Consider the following 19,463-nt stretch of genomic DNA (forward strand, 5'->3'; position numbering starts at 1 on the left):
TGCCATGATACGACGCGGAACGCATGTCTCTCTCGCTGCGATCCTATTGTTTTGCTTTTCGCTTCCCGCTTGTTTACTTTACCTAATTCTATCTTCTGAACTGTTCTACTTCTGCTTTAAACCTGTGCCTGTGTGTTCTACCCTTCTGTGCCTTCTGTATTGCTCGTGTATGGATTTCCTGTGTGCTTTAACGAAGTATACCACTTGAACTGTAAGTCTGCATTTATTATTTACAAGACCCAGTGGATAGTGCACAACCCCGACCATACACCATACTGGTGACCCCAAATATGAGCGACGAAAAGGAATTTAAGGATGTGATCGGTGATGAAGCATCCGGAAATAGTGCGGGGACAGGGTCGACAGAGTTGATAGAAGCGACAAACATTTTTAAGGTTGGAGTGAAAGTGCCACCATTCTGGGCAGAAGAACCGGAGATATGGTTCGCCCAAGTCGAAGGTCAATTTCATAATTCCGGCATCACCAGTGACGTCACAAAATTTAATTATGTGATCTCCCACCTCGACAATCAGTATGCTCGTGAGGTGAAGGACCTTATTATCAACCCTCCCGCGTCGCAGAGATACGACAAGCTTAAAACCGAGCTGATCAAGAGACTGGGCATTTCCAATGAGAGGAAGACCAAGCAGTTGCTGATGCATGAGGAGCTCGGGGACCGCAAACCTTCGCATTTCTTCCGGCATCTTAAGGATCTGGCGGGACCTGCAGTACCAGATGATTTTATCAGGTCTATTTGGATGACCCGCCTTCCTCATGGTGTGCAGATGGTGCTCGCGGGCCAGCCATCTTCGGCTTCGCATGAAGAAATCTGCGACTTAGCTGATCGTGTTAACGACTTGGCCAGTTCTTCGCCGAAAGTCGCCGCTGTGAGTGGTGGAGCTGCGAGTTCAGTTCCCAGCGATATTGCCAGAGAAATCGCAGAGCTTCGGAAACAGTTCCAGCAGTTCCAGGCGTCCGGACCAAGCAGGAGTAGCAGATCCAGGACGCGCGCATCTCCAGGCAAGCGTAACGCATCCAGGCAACGATCCCAGTCGAACTATCGCAAGTATCCTCTCTGCTGGTACCATGGGAAGTTTGGAGACAAGGCCAGCAAGTGCGTTCGACCATGCGACTTCAAGCCGGCGGAAAACGAAAGGGGCAGTCGATAATGGCGACTGACGATTGCCCATCGACACCTACTGGTCGCCTGTTCGTCACCGACCGCACTTCAAAGACGCAGTTTTTAGTCGACACTGGAAGCGACCTCTGCGTCTATCCACGGTCGGCGCTGTGTGATCGTCGTTCTAGGACTGGGTATAATTTGAGTGCTGCAAATGGTTCTAACATTGCTACCTATGGCTATTTAACTTTAGATTTAGATTTTGGTTTGCGCAGATCTTTTATATGGCGTTTTGTAGTAGCTGATGTTACCAAGCCAATCATTGGTGTAGATTTTCTCAATCATTATAATCTGCTAGTAGATTGTCCTAATAAGCGCTTGATTGACATGTTAACTTTAATAGCTGCCATCGGCACCACAGCCAATTGTAAAGACGTGTTTTCCGTTAAAGTCGTAACTGGCGAGTCCCGGTATCACAAAATTCTTGACGAATTTCCCGAAATTACTCGACCAGCTGGCAAACATAACACTAACATACCCCATAACACAGTCCATCACATACGCACCACACCGGGTCCCCCAGTTTCTTTACCACCCCGTCGTTTAGCTCCTGACAAACTGAAAATCGCCCAAGAAGAGTTCCGGATCATGCTGGCTAGTGGTACAGCCAGGCCGTCGGAGAGCTCATGGTCGTCGCCCCTCCACCTGGCCCCGAAGAAGGGCAACGGATGGCGGCCCTGCGGAGACTATCGCAGCCTGAATGCTCGCACCGTGCCTGACAGGTACCCGATTAAGCACATCCATGATTTTTCATACGATATAGCTGGTTGTAAAATCTTTAGTACACTAGACTTGGAAAAAGCTTACAATCAGATACCTGTCAGTCCCGACGATATCGCCAAAACCGCCATCACGACCCCCTTCGGGTTATTCGAGTTCCCGTTTATGACGTTTGGTCTTCGCAATGCGGGCCAAACGTTTCAACGGTTCGTCGATGAGCTTACCAGGGGCCTAGACTTCGTATATGCTTATTTGGACGACTTCCTAATTTACTCTAGGAGCGAGGCAGAGCACGAGGAACATCTGCGTGTAATCTTCGCTAGGCTGAAGCAGTACGGCATGCTGGTTAATACCTCAAAGTGTGTCTTAGGAGCCCAGGAGGTAATTTTCTTAGGGTACCTGATTTCAGCTAGCGGATGCAGACCCCTCGAGTCGAAGGTCCAAGCAGTCACGGACTTCCCTCCTCCAACTAACATCAAGCAACTACGGGGCTTCTTGGGCATGATTAACTTTTATAGGAGGTTTCTTCCTCGAGCAGCCGAGATACAAGCCCCACTGCATGCACTGCTGACAGGTTCCGTGAAGGGATCGCAAGCAGTCAACCTCACTGGAGAGACGCTGAAAGCTTTTCAGGCCTGTAAAGAGAGCTTGTCAAATGCAGCGATGCTAGCGCATCCCGATTGCACTGCAAAGCTAGCGGTGGTCACGGATGCATCCGACAAGGCTCTCGGTGCAGTACTCCAGCAATTTAAAAATGGCGCTTGGGAACCTCTGGCCTTCTTTTCCCGAAAGCTCAGCCCCTCTCAGGCCAAATACTCGCCCTACGACAGGGAGCTGTTGGCCATATACGAGGCGGTGAAATATTTTAGGCACATGCTTGAGGCTCGTCATTTCACTGTCTATACTGACCACAAGCCCATCAGTTTCGCCTTCCATGAAAGGAAGAGTAACTGTTCGCCTAGGCAGTATAGACACCTTGACTTCATATCTCAATTCACGACAGACATCCGCCACATAAGTGGCAAAGACAACGTAGTCGCGGACGCGTTGTCGCGAATTGAGGAACTAGAAGCACCTGTGAGCCTCGAGACAATAGCCCAACACCAAGCCTCCGACCCTGAACTTCAACAGCTCTTGAGCAACGGGTCATCACTGCATCTGCAGAAACTTCATGTTCCTGGAAGCCAAACCCCTTTGTACTGCGACGTCAGTACACTGGCTACCAGGCCTTATGTACCTAAGTTTCTGCGGAAGAAGGTGTTTGATAGCCTTCATTCCTTAAGCCATCCTGGCTGCAGCGCATCGGCGAAACTAGTTTCCGAGCGTTTCGTCTGGCCAGGTGTTAAAAAAGATTGCAGGGAGTGGGCGCGTTCCTGCTTGCCGTGCCAGCGAGCTAAAGTCAACCGTCACGTGACTTCCTCACTGGGCACCTTTAACTTGCCGCGCGCCCGCTTCAAACAGATCCATATAGACCTGGTGGGGCCCCTCCCACTTTCTCAGGGCTATCGGTATTGCCTCACAGCAGTAGATCGATTTACTCGCTGGCCAGAGGCAGTACCGATAGAAGATATCACGGCAGAAACCGTTGCAAAAGCACTGCTGTCCACCTGGATTGCTCGGTTCGGCTGTCCTACAAGCATTACAACTGACCGTGGCCGTCAATTTGAGTCGGCCCTATTTCAATGCTTAGCTAGGATAGCCGGATTCGAGCATAAAAGGACGACAGCATACCATCCTGCTTGCAACGGTTTAGTGGAAAGGTATCACCGACAACTAAAAGCGGCTATCGTCTGTCATGCAAATGACAGATGGACTGAGTCGTTGCCGTGGGTCCTCCTGGGAATACGTGCCTCTTTCAAAGAAGATCTGCAAGGATCTTCGGCCGAGTTGGTCTACGGAGAGCCGTTACGACTCCCTGGCGAGTTTTGGGAGCCGAGCGCTGGTGTAACTTCGGATATATCCGACTTTTCCGCCAGACTCAAAAGCTACATGGAGAAGCTACGACCCGTTCCTGCTTCACGACACTGTAAGCCCAGAGTGTTTGTGCACAAGGAACTGGAAACCTGTAGTCATGTCTTCCTTCGCGATGACACTACAAGAGGTTCCCTCACCCCAGCTTACTCCGGGCCTCACAAAGTACTCGTCAGAGACGACAAAATATTTAAAATCCTTCTTAATAGCAAGGAGGCGACAGTGTCTATTGACCGGCTCAAGCCAGCCTTTATGCTAGACAATAATGATAATGTCAAAGACACTCCCGCTCCTGTGACAGAAACACCTCAGGTACCTGAAACCAGAACAACTCGTTCAGGTCGTACAATTAGGTTTCCTGATTATTATCGTCCCTGAGGGACTCTGGTGGGGGGTGGTGTAGGTACTTATACACATTTTATACACATACATTTTTATATACCTATATTTATATTTATATATTTTACCTAAACTTACATACACTCCTACATATGTCGATAAACCGTATCGACTATCGATACTATCGACTTCACCTCCGTCCTAGCGCGAACCGGTCTTGTAGCTAGGCCCGGCGTCCGCGCAACAGAGGTCATTTGACAGTCACTGCCATGATACGACGCGGAACGCATGTCTCTCTCGCTGCGATCCTATTGTTTTGCTTTTCGCTTCCCGCTTGTTTACTTTACCTAATTCTATCTTCTGAACTGTTCTACTTCTGCTTTAAACCTGTGCCTGTGTGTTCTACCCTTCTGTGCCTTCTGTATTGCTCGTGTATGGATTTCCTGTGTGCTTTAACGAAGTATACCACTTGAACTGTAAGTCTGCATTTATTATTTACAAGACCCAGTGGATAGTGCACAACCCCGACCATACACCATAACCGAGTCCTACATTTCCAGTAAAAATAATTCGAAATATGGTTATTTCGAAGTTTTTGCAAAAAAATCCTGTTCCGATCCCCGTGCTGCAGTGTCAATAGATGAACACATCTCCTTGATGAAACTGTGGCTGTGGCTCTGTGAGATAGACGTCGAAAATCCGCAATTGCTTAGCAATTTTGAAAAAAATAAAAAATTAACTTATTGGACAAAACAGTTGACAGTCGTGTCTACGATCCATCCAGTCAAAATAGTAAATAAATAATGCTTAAAGCACTAAAACAGTGTCCACGATGTGTAAAAACTTACGAGAAGTTGCAAGTTGCATATTAAAGAAGTCTGGCACATCCTGGTGAGCTGCATTTTACATATTACGACACAAAATTTACATTAAGACATAACGGCACTTTGGAAAATACACTCACACAGAGAAACATTTCAAATTAACAGATATTCTGCTTAAATTATTAAATTAAACAGCGGTATCCACCAGCTGGTTTTGACGTTTTGACGCTATGAAGCACGGACACCTGACATCTGTCATCTAAGTCGCGTTCTAAGGTGCGTTCCGAAATCACATATTTTCATACCGTCACCCTGATTTGACTATAAACCAAGGACTGTTCCATAACATCACACCGAGACTGAGCACTTAAACACATTTTACATTATAAAATATCCACTAGAACCGCCATAATGAACTGTTTCGAGTGTAAAAGGCGTATTGAAAGAGGAGAACTCATACATTGTACCCAATGCAAGGAAATTTACCATTACTCGTGCTGTAATATGACATCAGCATTTGTCAGAGAGCATAGTGCTCAGCTACGACAGCATTGGAACTGCCCATATTGTATAAAAGCAACCCCTAAGCAACGAAACGATGACACGCCCATATCACCAGCAGGATTAAATAGAAATATAGCTCTGAGGGAAGCAAACGACGAAAATAACATGTCATGCGAGGACAGCGATATTCTAAATGATTATTCAGGCAATACAATATTATCAACACCCCAACCGGCATCTACCCAGAGTCCATATACTGGCAATGCAAGCGCAGACTTGCCTTCGGTAACAGTAACAGGTGAAAAAAGTATACAAACTGAACTTCTAGATGGTAGTCAAGAACACCAGCTCACAATGTCAAATAATATGATGGAGCAAATTGGACGATTAATGGAATCTAAGCTAGTAAAAAACAACAGTAACATTTTAAATGATTTAAAAACCTTGATTCTATCGGAAATACAAACGGCGCTGCACAATTTCAAACAAGAAGTTATAGAAAAAAATAACAGGATTTTCTCTGAAGAACAGCGGACCTTCTCTAAGCAACTGGAAAATACCAACAATAAAATCCAGGCACTCGAAAATGAAAACCAAAAAATTAAATCTCAGCTACAGCAGCTTCAGTCATATATCACTGAATTCTCAAATACACAGGTAATTGAACATGGTGAAAGCAGTACAGAAGTAAATCAAATCCCATTACCGGCTCCATCTACACTACAGGACGACAGCTCTACTAGATCAAAAAGCAAACTTTGCATTATTAGCTCTAATAACTCTAATAAAATATTGTCGATTGCTGATCTCCTGCCAGTAACATACGAAATTTGTCATTACCTTACCCCAGGTGTTGGGATTAGGCACTTAATAAAAAATTTAGATAAGAAACTTACTGGCTATACGATGCATGACCAATGTCTTATTTTCATAGGTGAACATGATTTCAAGACATCTCAAAACTATAGTACGTTGATAGAATATATTAGGAATGAAATTATGAAATGTAACTATACAAATGTAATATTGTGTGTGCCAACTTTTAATTGCGGTCAATTTTCGAACATGTTTAATAGAAGAGTGGAGCTATTCAATAACTTACTGTACTTAGATGTCACAAAGTACGAATATGCCTATGTATTAGATAGTAATCTCAACCTTAGTTACGACTCTCAAATGTTCTCAAAACATAATGGACACATAAATAATCATGGAATGAAAATTATTTTTTATGATATAGCAAATTATTTAGCAATATTACAACAAAACCAAACATTTTTTCGTTAATACCAGCTCTGACATCATTCAAACCATGAATACAATACCTGACCACTATGAAATCACTCATAGAAATAAGAATCTACAATTGTACTTGAACAGTCTAGATATAAAAGACCATTCTTTAAAGATACTACATCAAAATATCGCGGGATTGATTAATAAATCTGATACTATCACCTTGTCTCTAGAGCAACTTCAGGACTGTGGATATGGTCCAGATGTGGCATGTTTTACAGAACATTTTATGCTAAAAGAAGAAAGTAAATTATTTTTTCTCAACAATTATGTACTAGGTTCTATTTTTTCGCGACAAAACCGCAGAGGCGGTGCAGCGATTTATCTAAAACGAGGAATAGCTTTTCAGCAACTAACTGAAATAAATGACATTTCTATAGAGCTTTATTTCGAATGTTGCGCAGTAGAATTGACTAACACGAATATAATAATTATGTGTGTGTATAGAGTACCTAATTCTGATTTACATACTTTCATTGAACGATTGGAACTCGCCTTAGATATATTGACAAGTAAAAAACGAAAACAAATAATTGTTTGTGGCGACTTCAACATTAACATATTAAAAATAGACAAATCTATAACTTTGTTTGAAAATACTCTTGCGAACTATAACCTAAAATTACAGATAAAAAGTCCAACTCGTCCGTGTAGCGGAACTTGTTTGGACAATTTTGCAGTCAACATACCTGGGACCAAAACGTGCTCTCTAGATCTAGGCTTGTCAGATCATAGTACCATAATTCTAAACTGTCCTTTAAAAAAGAAATGCTTGCATTCGTTTTGGTATACAAAAAAAAGGGAGTATTCAACTGCAAATCTAGAAAAATTTAATAATTATCTTCTAAGCCTTGCGGATGTCTACAAAAGCATGAATCCCAATGACGCATACAATAACTTTAAAGAATTATTTACACTATTATACGACCAATGTTTTCCGTATAAACGGATCAAGCTGTCTTTCAGAAATAAACCACGATGGATTTCTAAAGGTATCAAGATCTCCTGTAAAAAAAAACGGGAAATGCTGTGGAACTATAGATCCAACCCAAGTGCTTCGAACAAGACAGAGCTTCAGGCGTATTCTTATAAACTGAAAAAGATAATTCAACTTACACAAAAATTACAAAATAGACGCCACATACAAAAATCAAATAACAAAAATCGTTCTGCTTGGCAAATAATTAATAATAAAAATGAAAATCAACCTATAGAATCAATACATAAAATTGTTAACAAAAACAATGAAATGCTTACAGATCCCATCACTATTGCGAATGCTTTTAACGATTTCTATATAGGCGAGACAAATGTTGATCAAAACCGCCTACCAAATACTGATGAGAAATTACCGACGAATACCCTTAATACAATTTTTTTACACCCTGTAACACCTATCGACATTATTAGAATAATAAAAACATTGAAAAATACTAGAAGTACCGGAATCGACGAGATTACAACAAATGTGATAAAATACTGTGCTGAGGCAATATCGTATCCTTTAGCATTTATTTGTAACCAAATGCTTGAAAAAGGGATATTCCCAGATAACTTTAAAATTGCGGTAGTGAAGCCTCTATTCAAAAAAAATGACAGAGAACAACTGGAAAATTATAGACCTATAGCTTTATTATCCATCTTCTCTAAAATAGCTGAAAAAATCATTTATGAACGGATTTATAATTTTCTAGAACGAGAACAAATACTTGTACAACAACAAAATGGATTTCGAAAAAACAAATCAACGACCACAGCCATCTACGAATTGATAAAAACTGCCACTCATTATGTCGACAAAGGGGTACCGATTTGTGCGATATATATGGATCTATCGAAAGCATTCGATTTCGTCGACCATAACCGTTTGCTGAAAAAGTTAGAACGGTACGGAATCCGAGGTAACGCCCTAGACTTACTAAATTCATATTTAAGTAATAGAATGCAGTGTACTGAAATAAAAAGGCTATGTCCTGAGACAAAAGAAGAAACTGCTTACTATTCTAAATTAAGGGCTTTGATTCGTGGGGTTCCACAAGGGAGCATCCTAGGCCCGTTGCTTTTCCTAGTTTATATAAACGACTTGCCAACACACGTTCAACATCCCATGATATTATTCGCAGATGACAGCACAGTTTTAATTAAATCAAACGACCCGACTACATATGAATCTGACATAAACAATACCCTTAAGACTATCATCAACTGGCTGGAAACGAACAAACTAAAAATAAACATTGATAAAACAAAAATTATGCAATTCCATCAATCAAAATCAAAACCATTAAATCTTGACGTAAAATATAATGATCATAATGTTGAACACACAGACGTAACTAAATTTTTAGGCATTGACATAGACAATCATATAAACTGGAAAACACATACCTTAACGTTATGTAAACGAGTAAATAGTTTTGTATTTGCCCTTAAAAGAATCGCTAAAATTTCGGATCGAAAAACTGCGTTACTAGCCTATCATGGATATGTTGGATCAATTCTTCGTTATGGTGTAGTTTTCTGGGGCAACTCTACAAACAAAAAACTAGTTTTTGGTGCTCAAAAAAATTGTGTTCGCGCCATCTGTGGTATAAAACGAACTGAAAGCTGTAGACCTTATTTTAAAGATCTTAATATAATGTCATTGGCCGGTCTTTATATTTATGAAGTGTCAGTTTTTGTTAAATCAAACCCCGATTTGTTCCCATTAGTGTCAGAGAACTCTAGGAACAGGCGTTTCAAGTACAAAATTAACCCAGTAGCTGGCAAAACTGCGTTTTTGCGAAACGGCATACTGGGTATGGCCTCTAAAGTATATAATCATTTACCAGAAGAGTTAAAAGAGTTACATCTAAATCTATTTAAAAGAAAATTAAAGGCAGAGCTAATTGGAAAAACATATTATAAAATAGAAAATTTTTTCAATGATAATTTTTAATGTAATCCGATTTAAAATAATAAATTAATAATGTAATATAACGACATATAAGATGGAAATTTATTTTGTATTAACTCTCTTCCTGTTCTATAAATTTTGACTATATAACATTATAATTATTTTTACTACATATTTAAATAAGTAATAATATGCATGCACTAGAATAATAGAATAAGTAGTTAACTAGGTTAAAACAACTCTAATTTTCACATGCCTAACGGCCGAATGTATTAAGGTTCAGTGTCTTTATTGTAACATCCCATGTACCATATGTTCTTGTGAATAAATGATAATTCAATTCAATTCAATTCAAAAAAAGTTACCGAACCAGCTCACAAAATTTCACGAGAACTCTGTCGTTTTGGTGCGCGGGTGAAAAGGGGTCATTAAGATTCTTAGAAATAAAGGAAAAATGGAAAACTCATTGTCTCGAACTCACGACTCCGGTATAGTGAGCAACTGAGCTACCGAGACTTATCCGTTGACAGCGAATAATATGGGTATTTTTGCCTCAATATTTTGATTGATTGAATACCTATCACCATATCTTTCAAATCGTCAGAACCTTAAGATAAATCCTCTCGCCTCTCCGCGTATATATTAGGACACGGCTTAGTTAAACTTTAGCAGCGTTATTCATAAACGTCTGCTAAGTTAATCAGCTGATGATCATCGTTTGTCCCTCTCTATATGTAATAACGACAGATAGGAACAAAACGACGATCATCGACTGATTAAGTACGCAAGCCATTTATGAATAATGCCACAGGCCTATAATTGGTACATTACAATTACTAATAACATTTGTTTTAACAACTATTTCTGCGTTGCTTACATTACTAATAACATTTGTTTTAACAACTATTTCTGCGTTGCTTACATAACTAATAACATTTGTTTTAACAACTATTTCTGCGTTGCTACTGTGTACTAGAGGCCAATTTAAACTGGTACCAAACTTGGTTGTGGCGCACTTTCAACCAACGGTAATGTTCGGGCTACTGCGATAAAAATTCCCATTACCGAGTGGCTGACATATCTCAGGACCAGTGACCTAACTCAAACTGAGGGTGGACCCAGTGAGGGTTCCTCGCCGGCGATTAGTTAGGCACATATTAGATAATAATACATACCGAAAAGCGAGTGGTAAATATCAAATGATATTTCGTACATAAGTTCCGAAAAACTCATTGGTAGTCAGGATTTGAACCGCGATCTCCGTATTGAAAGTCGGATGGACGTCATACCCACTCGGCCACCACCGCTTCACATATTAGATCCATCAGAAATATCGGAGCGGCTACGGTGCTCACAAATATACGGAAACGCATGTAAGAGTGCACTCTTTATTATAATCAGGAAAGGTTACATTGCGAACTTTATCCCTTTCACTTAGTATAAAACAAAGTCGCTTCCCGCTGTCTGTCTGTCTCTATGTATGCTTAGATCTTTAAAACTACGCAACGGATTTTGATGCGTTTTTTTTTAGAGAGATATAGTGATTCAAGAGGAAGGTTTATGTATAATTTGTTAACCCGTGCAAAGCCGGGGCGGGTCACTAGTTCCTTAATATATGCAGTGTACGTCTGCGTTTCAAGAAATATCCCAGCAATAATTTTTCCAGGTGCCTTGCCGGCGTTTTGTCGACGACCTCCTGGACTACACTCATAAAACTATGCTTAGTTCGAGCTCACGTGGCAAAGTTCAAACTAGGCCATTAGTTCTTTCATATTTTTCTTGAGAAGATTTTACACGTGTTTTGAACATGCAATACTTACTGAAAGTTTAGTAGGTGTAGGCAAACATATAGTTTACTTTTCTACAGTTTTTAACACACCAACTAGAAAATGCTCTCTTAACATCCATCAAGAACTAATGAGATACCTAATTGTTGTTTATCCATAATAATGGCAAAGAAATTTGATGTAAATTTTGAGTTGTTTTCTAATGTTGGCCGGTTGAATCGACTTTTAAGTGATGGTTTTGAATAACAAATATTAATTTGTATTTTATTTGTAATGTTTTACAATCAGTATTTTCTTCATGTTGGTGTCAAAAAATGTGTCAATCGGTAGCAAAGTTTGACTACCTCTCCAACCATGAAAATCCTGCTACGGTCGTGGTTCAATTTTGGAATCTTACGTTCGGGTATCAACATTATCACGAGATGTTAAACAACTTTGCTCTCATGTTAAATAAATAACTATTTTGAACGTAGGTACAGCTTGTTGTAAACAAGGAAGGTTTCCTCTCAGACCATCGCAGCGCAAGAAATACTGCTCCGCTCTGCATAAACTAGCTCCATAAATATCCCAAGATTTACTTTTGTTCTAAAGCATCATTTTCTTCCGCAATTTGTCTAGCATTCACACTAAATGTCATAAAATCCTTGTGTTTTGAATGTTTATACGCCTTTCTGAGGGTAAACGCATAAAATTATGCTTAAACTGGCACGTCTCGAACGTGCCACGGGTGTCGGGTTAAAAATACGTGTTTCTTTCTTAAAGGTGTTGTATCCTTTAAAATATAAGGAGGGCTGTGAATTTATCCACGCTTGACACGGAGCCCAATTCAGATTTAAGATTTTGTTACGATTTCATACTGGTTTTGATAAGACCTTCAAGATTGCTATCGCTGATTGGTGCATGCAACATGAATTGAAAGTCGTGCATCATGCATGTGAATTGTGATGCACGCGCGCTAATCACAAAGACAATAGTTGTTTAAATTTGAATCTACTTCATGGAGATAATTTGAGTCCCTGTGAAGCCAAAGGTTAGATTTTATCAGGAAAATCATGTATTTACGAAGACGAAATCTCAGACAGAAGCTTCTCTTCTTCTTCCTCGCGTTGTCCCGGCATTTTGCCACGGCTCATGGGAGCCTGGGGTCCGCTTGGCAACTAATCCCAGGAATTGGTGTGGGCACTAGTTTTTACGAAAGCGACTGCCATCTGACCTTCCAACCCAGAGGGTAAACTAAGCCCTTATTGGGATTAGTCCGGTTTCCTCACGATGTTTTCCTTCACCGAAAAGCGACTGGTATATATCAAATGATATTTCGTAATACGTAAGTTTTCAGACAGAAGCTATGTTATAATAAACAAACACAAGTTCCCTATTCCCAGCGTTCTGCGACCCACTTTTAAACACTCTCCTGTAAAATCTAATTTTCTGAGTTATCCGAGTCTTTCGACCTTGGGCTAAAACGTGATCTAAGGTTACACCGTAAAATTGAATCAGGAGATATAGTTTGTCAAAGGACTGTCTCATTTCAAACATAGATAGAAAGAATCATACTATCTTTGTCTTACACTAGCACTAGCACCCAAAAGAAAAGGATGAGTATAGTTTTTTTGGTACTTATTTACTGACAAATTGGTTTGACCAACTATAAAACTAGGATATTGTAGACTACAATGTAGAGCATAACAATACACGCAGGTAAACAACTATAAAATTAAATAACGACATCTAATGTTTAACAAGCTTTTATTAGGTCGACCTGTATGTAACTATGTAATGGAATCTTGCAAGTTAAATTTGATCCACTTCCCGGTTTCCGATTGAGCTGAAATTTTGCATACACATGTAAGTCGGGTGACAATGCAATATTATGGTACCATCGAGCTGATCTGATGATGGAGACAGGAGGTGGCCATAGGAACATTAGGAACTCTGTGATGAAACAACGCAACCTAATTGTGTTAGGGGTTTTTGGAATTGTCTCTATGAGTATTAGTTTTCTGTCGTAAGAAAAGTACAGTCAGCGATAAAAGCTTGTACCAAAAATTAAATTTTTGCAAAAAACTTATTCAAGAATAAATTCAAAGAAAGTATCACCTACAATAAAAGATAATTTTAAAATTTAGATACGGAACAAAACAGGTAATAAGTAACTTACAGATTCATGTTTCTTTCATAATTTTATTCAGAGAAAGCAACATTTTATTCAGAACAAACAAGTAATAAACACGAAACTTGTCGCGTAAATTACGCGACGGCTGGCCTGACCTTTTTATTTAATTTTCGTGGTTCAGTATAGTGACATTTTTTAACAAAAAAACGTAAATTTTGACACCGATAGATCGGTATCGTACCTCTGTCACTTCTTATAAGCATTGTTCGAATCGGGCCGTTAGGCTATGGTCTCCTTAACGTCATCGGTTGCTTACCGTAAAATGGGGTGAGTAGGCGCAAAACTGACATTCAGACCTCGATAACATTTTATTTTTACATATGCAAACTGAATGGTGTATACATATAATAAGTGTTCCGGACGTTTGTATTTTAGTTTTTATTTTATTTCGAGTAGTTCTATTTCATAACATTGACGATAAACAGGAAAACCCACCTCACCCCGTAGTCCCTCGTATTTCGGGTGAGTTGGGTTTTCATATATAGGTGATTTTGGAAGATTGTTGGACCGTTTTTTTTTATTATGAGTATTATTATAGCTCCATTTTAAATTAGAATACATTATTTTTGTAGCAGTAGCCTTAAAAATCCATCTTACCCCCTTTCATCTCTTCTCTCCCCATTCATAACCTAATTCTCCCCGCGAACCCTACTCACCCCATTTTACGATACAGCGTCGTACGCTGCGTCACAATGCTTAGTATTATTGTGGTATCTTTCACACGCTAACGTTGGCGTCTTGATGGCGTACGCGGCATTCAAATGCTTTGCTTTAATTCATTTTTAATAGTGCACTATTAGTTACGAATAAATACTTAAACGTAGATTCTGTTATATTCTTCTTAAACTCCGCTTGACTTATACCTTTGAAAGTTAAGAAAAACATTTGCAAAGTTGGAGAAATCTAGGAGCCTGCTGCAGTAGACGGAAAAACAGACGACGCGTCTCGCACACGCGGTGTAAACGCGACAAATGTTTTTACTCAAGTTTTTATTTTTTTTAAGCAAGTTTAAGCAAGTAAAATGTTACTTACTTTAGTACCTGTACCTACTTAATTTTCGTGGACCTATTTTTAAACCGGCTTTATTTCCAGTACGATATTTCCGAATATTTGGTAGATAACTGCACTCATAGTGATATACATAGGTAGGTACAGTCAAGTGTAAAAATATGGGTGCACTCATCATACTCAAAATTATGTCCCATAGCTCTTATTCCAGCGTATTAAGACCTATGGGACATATTTTTGTGTAAGTTCTATGCACCCATATTTTTACACTTGACTGTATCTAATAAATTGTTGGTAATAAGTATGTTTTTGTCCAAAAATATGTTCTGGTATAAGCTTTCATCGCTTTTCTTAAACAGTCTTCTCTACTATTCATTTTAAATGATTTTAACTAACGCAATATTTCAAGAAAGCAATATTTTTTATAAATTGTTTTCGTCAATTGAAATGGAAAATTTAGCTTCAATTTAGCTAAAAAAAATATATAGCACGATGTCATTACAATACTTATTGTTTATCATTTAATCTACAGTTGAATCCTATCAAATAGCGAGAATTGCTAATTAAACTAACTTAATACACTTAAAAATTTATACAAAATAAACATATCAAGTAAATCTTAAAGCAATTAATTACTTAAAACTTTCGCGTTTCACATTTATAGACGGGTCTAACGCGAATTTTATTCACATACCTACCTTTAATTCGCGTTAGACCCGTCTATAAATGTGAGTTAAGTAATTACTTGCTAACCACAAATCATTTCGTCACTGCTATTCTGCTATGCATCTCTCAATCAATTCATGTTATTGGGAGTTCTACATGTGTGTGTGTGTGTGACATACGAGCCTGTATGTGTCATATGTGTGTTATGAAGTGTTGGGCAGTTTGGGAGTATACATAGAATTAGTATTTCGTACGACTGGAAAGAGCACTTGCCACATTGTGAAGTCTGATAGGGTAATTCGCCAGTAACTGGCCACCCTAAACTAAAAATGAATTCTATTCACCTAAACAGAATTCATTTTTAGTTTAGGGTGGCCAGTTATTGACCGGTGGGCAGTTACTGGCGAATTACCCTACTCATCGAACTGGAATAACTTAGTCTACGAGTATAGAAGTCGGGCTAGAGTTCAATTAAAGCTTTTTTTAGAGACCGATCACAACTTTTTTTAATAGCGAGAAAAGCTGCGAGCGGGGTAAGTATATTAAAGGAGAAGTGATAACACGATCTGATAAAATTGTATTGAGACAAAACAACATGTTATAAAAATGTATCATCTTATGTAAACATACAATTTATGGCAAATAAATAAATGAATAAATGAAATTAAACTTTCAGAGATATGTCAGGTAAATGTCAGTCGTATGGACCGTCAAAAATATGACGAAAGTTTCATGTAAATACATATTCTATATGTATACCACCGCGGTGGTTGACAAAGATGTGGTTAAAATTTGAGCATGTCATTTTTATTTTGGAACTCTTCCAGTATTGTCTAGTTGTATACTAACTCCATGTTTTTGTGAGGTGCTTGTCATCAGCACTTCGCGATAATTGGTTCGCTGTGGCTTGTGCTCTTAATGAGTTTGTGCGAGACTTGATCGCTACATTCAATATTTAGTATACTTATTTACAGTGTTTCTCCTCGGGCTGGTAACCTGGTCTCGAATCCAGAGGCTCAACATATTCACACATGCGAATTGTGCGGCAAAAAGTGCCGTGCAGCGATAGGCCTATATAGCCATAAGCGGAAATGTATTGGCCGTCTCCACCGCTCTATACACAGCGTTGCAACAATCATTCGTCAGGGATGAGTGGCCATTGATGATGAGTATTACGGTGATCACGGTTTAGTAGTCACGGTTTAGTAGAAGCATTTTGTAGATTGTTAAATCGGAATAGGGCTCATTTAATACAGTTATTCCAAAATCCCTTACTTTTCCTGAATATAACATCAGGTAAAGAGATAATGTAATCTTTATTCGGAGCTGATGGGAAAAGTTCAACCTGCGGGTCCGGTCAGCTTTTTCTGCGATTTGGTGCAAGTCAATAGAGAAAGGGCAAATTATTATTTTTTAAATATACAACCAACCATACTAGAAACATTAGGTAAGTGTATTTCTTAAAAAAATATGGCAATTCCGAATATGCTCTTGCGAGTTAAAAATAAGTAGGTAATAAAAGATTCCCAAAATGTACATACAGCCATATTCGAACTTTAAGATACGACAAATATTAGATATCTATTAGACATCATCAAGATATTTCAGTGTCAAACAAGTGTCAAAAGTGACGTTTTTGTTTGAAGAAACATGGTGATGTCTAATATAATAGATATCTAATAGATATCTCGTTCAAAATCCGAATCGGGCCCCTAGGCACTTAATGAACTGATATTATTTTCATTCAATTAAGTAATATTTTCATTGGTACGCCGTAGCACGTCGTAGCACGGGCATACCTACCTACTTACCGTAGCAACTCTACGCGAATACGTGGCAAAAGTCATGAAGCGATATACAGGGTGATTCAGGAGACGTGAACAGGATCAAGCCTACGCATACAGTAAGTTATAAACAACGGTTTCGTACCAGTATTTGTGAGATTAACTTTAATTTATTTTATACTGTTAAAAAAAAAGTTTTAATTTATTTACGACATTTAAGGTCTGTTTGTTTATACATAACTAGTGCCAAATTGAATGTCATCGGAGTCTGGTTACTTTTGAAAAATCGTATCTCACTCAAGTGTGACATTTTATTTTCTTCATACGCAAAGTGCTGTCATAACGGTTAAAAAGGTTTTATCTTTATTAATTAAATGTTGTAGGGTATCCATGATTGCAGATAATGAAATTTGTCCTTGCCAAAAAGTATAACAACAGAAAAAAAGCGTGATGGTTTTACTTAAATATTGTGGTGAACGATTCTTTTACACTTACTGATTGTGTAGGCTTAGACCTGCTCACGTCTCATGAATCACCCTGTATTGCCAGTCTGGCTCGAATATACTAAATTAGAATTGGTCTCCAACCTAAAGTATAAAATTTCGACTTGATTTGTTATCGTTATGACTCGGCCGGGGTCGTCGGTGCTCGAGATGCCCTGTGTGTCTAGGGTTACTAGATACAAATCTAGAATTTCCTGCCAAATTCCTGATTTCCGAAGATTTTTCCTGACATTCATATTTTTCACGACGACGGGCTGTGTTAAGATAAGGATAAGATAAGATAAAAGATAGTTTATTCAAGTAGGCATAATTACAATGCGCTTATGAACGTCAAATAAAGCTAGGTAGACCGGCTCCAACCCTACACCTCTGCCCCGAGAAGATTTAAATTCCCCCTCAATTGGAGGAGGGTATCCCAATATGGGACCGGCAACAAACTCGGCGGGACACATCTTATAATTAACATGCATTACGAGAAAATAAGGGAAAAAATACAATTTAAATTACTATAGAATTCATGCAATTATACACATAAGGTGTAATAGAAATTTGATTTAGAAAATAGACGTATGTACATGGAATCATACAAATTCGTAGCTCTTTCAGAAAACATATCAAATTTTTACAAAAGGAAAAGAAAATAAAGTTATTAAAAGAAATGGGAAAACATATTATATAAATCTGATTGATTATATTATGAATTACCAACATATAATATTTGATGTGCTTTCCTGCTTACCTGAGCTGTGTCACCTTTAACTCTATACATAATACAATGTTTTTAATTGCTACTACTTTTTATTAGTTTCTGGTTTGGACCATGCATGTTTGTCTGTCAAGTAGTCCTCGACTCTGTAATAAGCTTTTAACATCAATGACTTTTTTAAGTAATTCTTAAGAGCTGGAAAGGGTAATCTTAAAGCATCCTCAGGTAACTTGTTATAAAAATGAATGCATTGCCCAACGAATGACTTTTGTACTTTACGGACACGAAACTTTCTGATAGCAAGCTTATTTCTATTTCTAGTGTTAAAGTTATTGACATCAGAATTCTTACTGAAGGAGTCTAGATTCTTAATAACATAAATAATACTATCATATATGTATTGGGAAGCTACAGTTAAAATATTAATTTCTTTGAAAAGTTCTCTTAATGATTCACGCGCTCTTAAGTTATATATAGAACGAATGGCTCTCTTTTGTAAGACAAATATAGTCTGTATGTCAGCTGTTTAGCCGTTAGCGATGGCCATCCGATTGAGCCGAGCCACGCGCGTCATGTATATGTATATATATACCTATGCTTATTTAAGTAAATGAAAAGGTACTTTATAATAAAGTCTATCAGTTCAAAAAATTCCTGGCATTTTCGTGTTCCGTCCCCATTCCTGACAAAAGGCCAAAATTCCTGACGTTGGCGGATCGGTAACCACCCGAGCTGAGAGCGGGATTCAGAAATGTGATCGTACTTACGGAGGCCAAATATGTACCTGATACAAACATTTTGTAAACGCTCAAGTTTATCCAGCAATTCCTCAGTAAGATCTAAAAACGCAACGTCACCATAGTCAAGAAGAGGGAGCAATAGAGAACGAGCAAGAGTTAGTTTGGTGTGAAGAGGGAGGAAATTCTGTAGTCGTCGAAGAGAGTGGAAAGATCCAAAAATATTTTTGCTCACCTCGGCTACGTGAGGAGACCAAGAAAGCGTCTGATCCATGATGATACCCAGATTTCGGACAGTAGAGGAAAGAGGGATAGTAATCCTATCAAACAAAATGTCAGGTACCACCATGTCCGAGAGCTTGTCTACAT

The 19,463-nt window shown here is 38.8% G+C and overlaps 1 protein-coding gene across 1 annotated transcript; it reads left to right on the forward strand.

Annotated features, from left to right (window-relative positions):
- The first annotated feature begins 290 nt into the window (after positions 1-290).
- Positions 291-1,169, forward strand: LOC134658610 (uncharacterized). Its single transcript, XM_063514262.1, has one exon. The coding sequence runs from the start codon at positions 291-293 to the stop codon at positions 1,167-1,169; it is 879 nt and encodes a 292-aa protein (XP_063370332.1).
- Positions 1,170-19,463: the final 18,294 nt, after the last annotated feature.

The sequence above is a fragment of the Cydia amplana genome, chromosome 23 (genome assembly GCF_948474715.1).
Source record: "Cydia amplana chromosome 23, ilCydAmpl1.1, whole genome shotgun sequence".
Lineage (NCBI taxonomy): Eukaryota > Metazoa > Arthropoda > Insecta > Lepidoptera > Tortricidae > Cydia > Cydia amplana.

Excerpts from the sequence above, each read along its gene's own strand:
- LOC134658610 (XM_063514262.1), top strand. The coding sequence starts at position 291 with ATGAGCGACGAAAAGGAATTTAAGGATGTGATCGGTGATGAAGCATCC.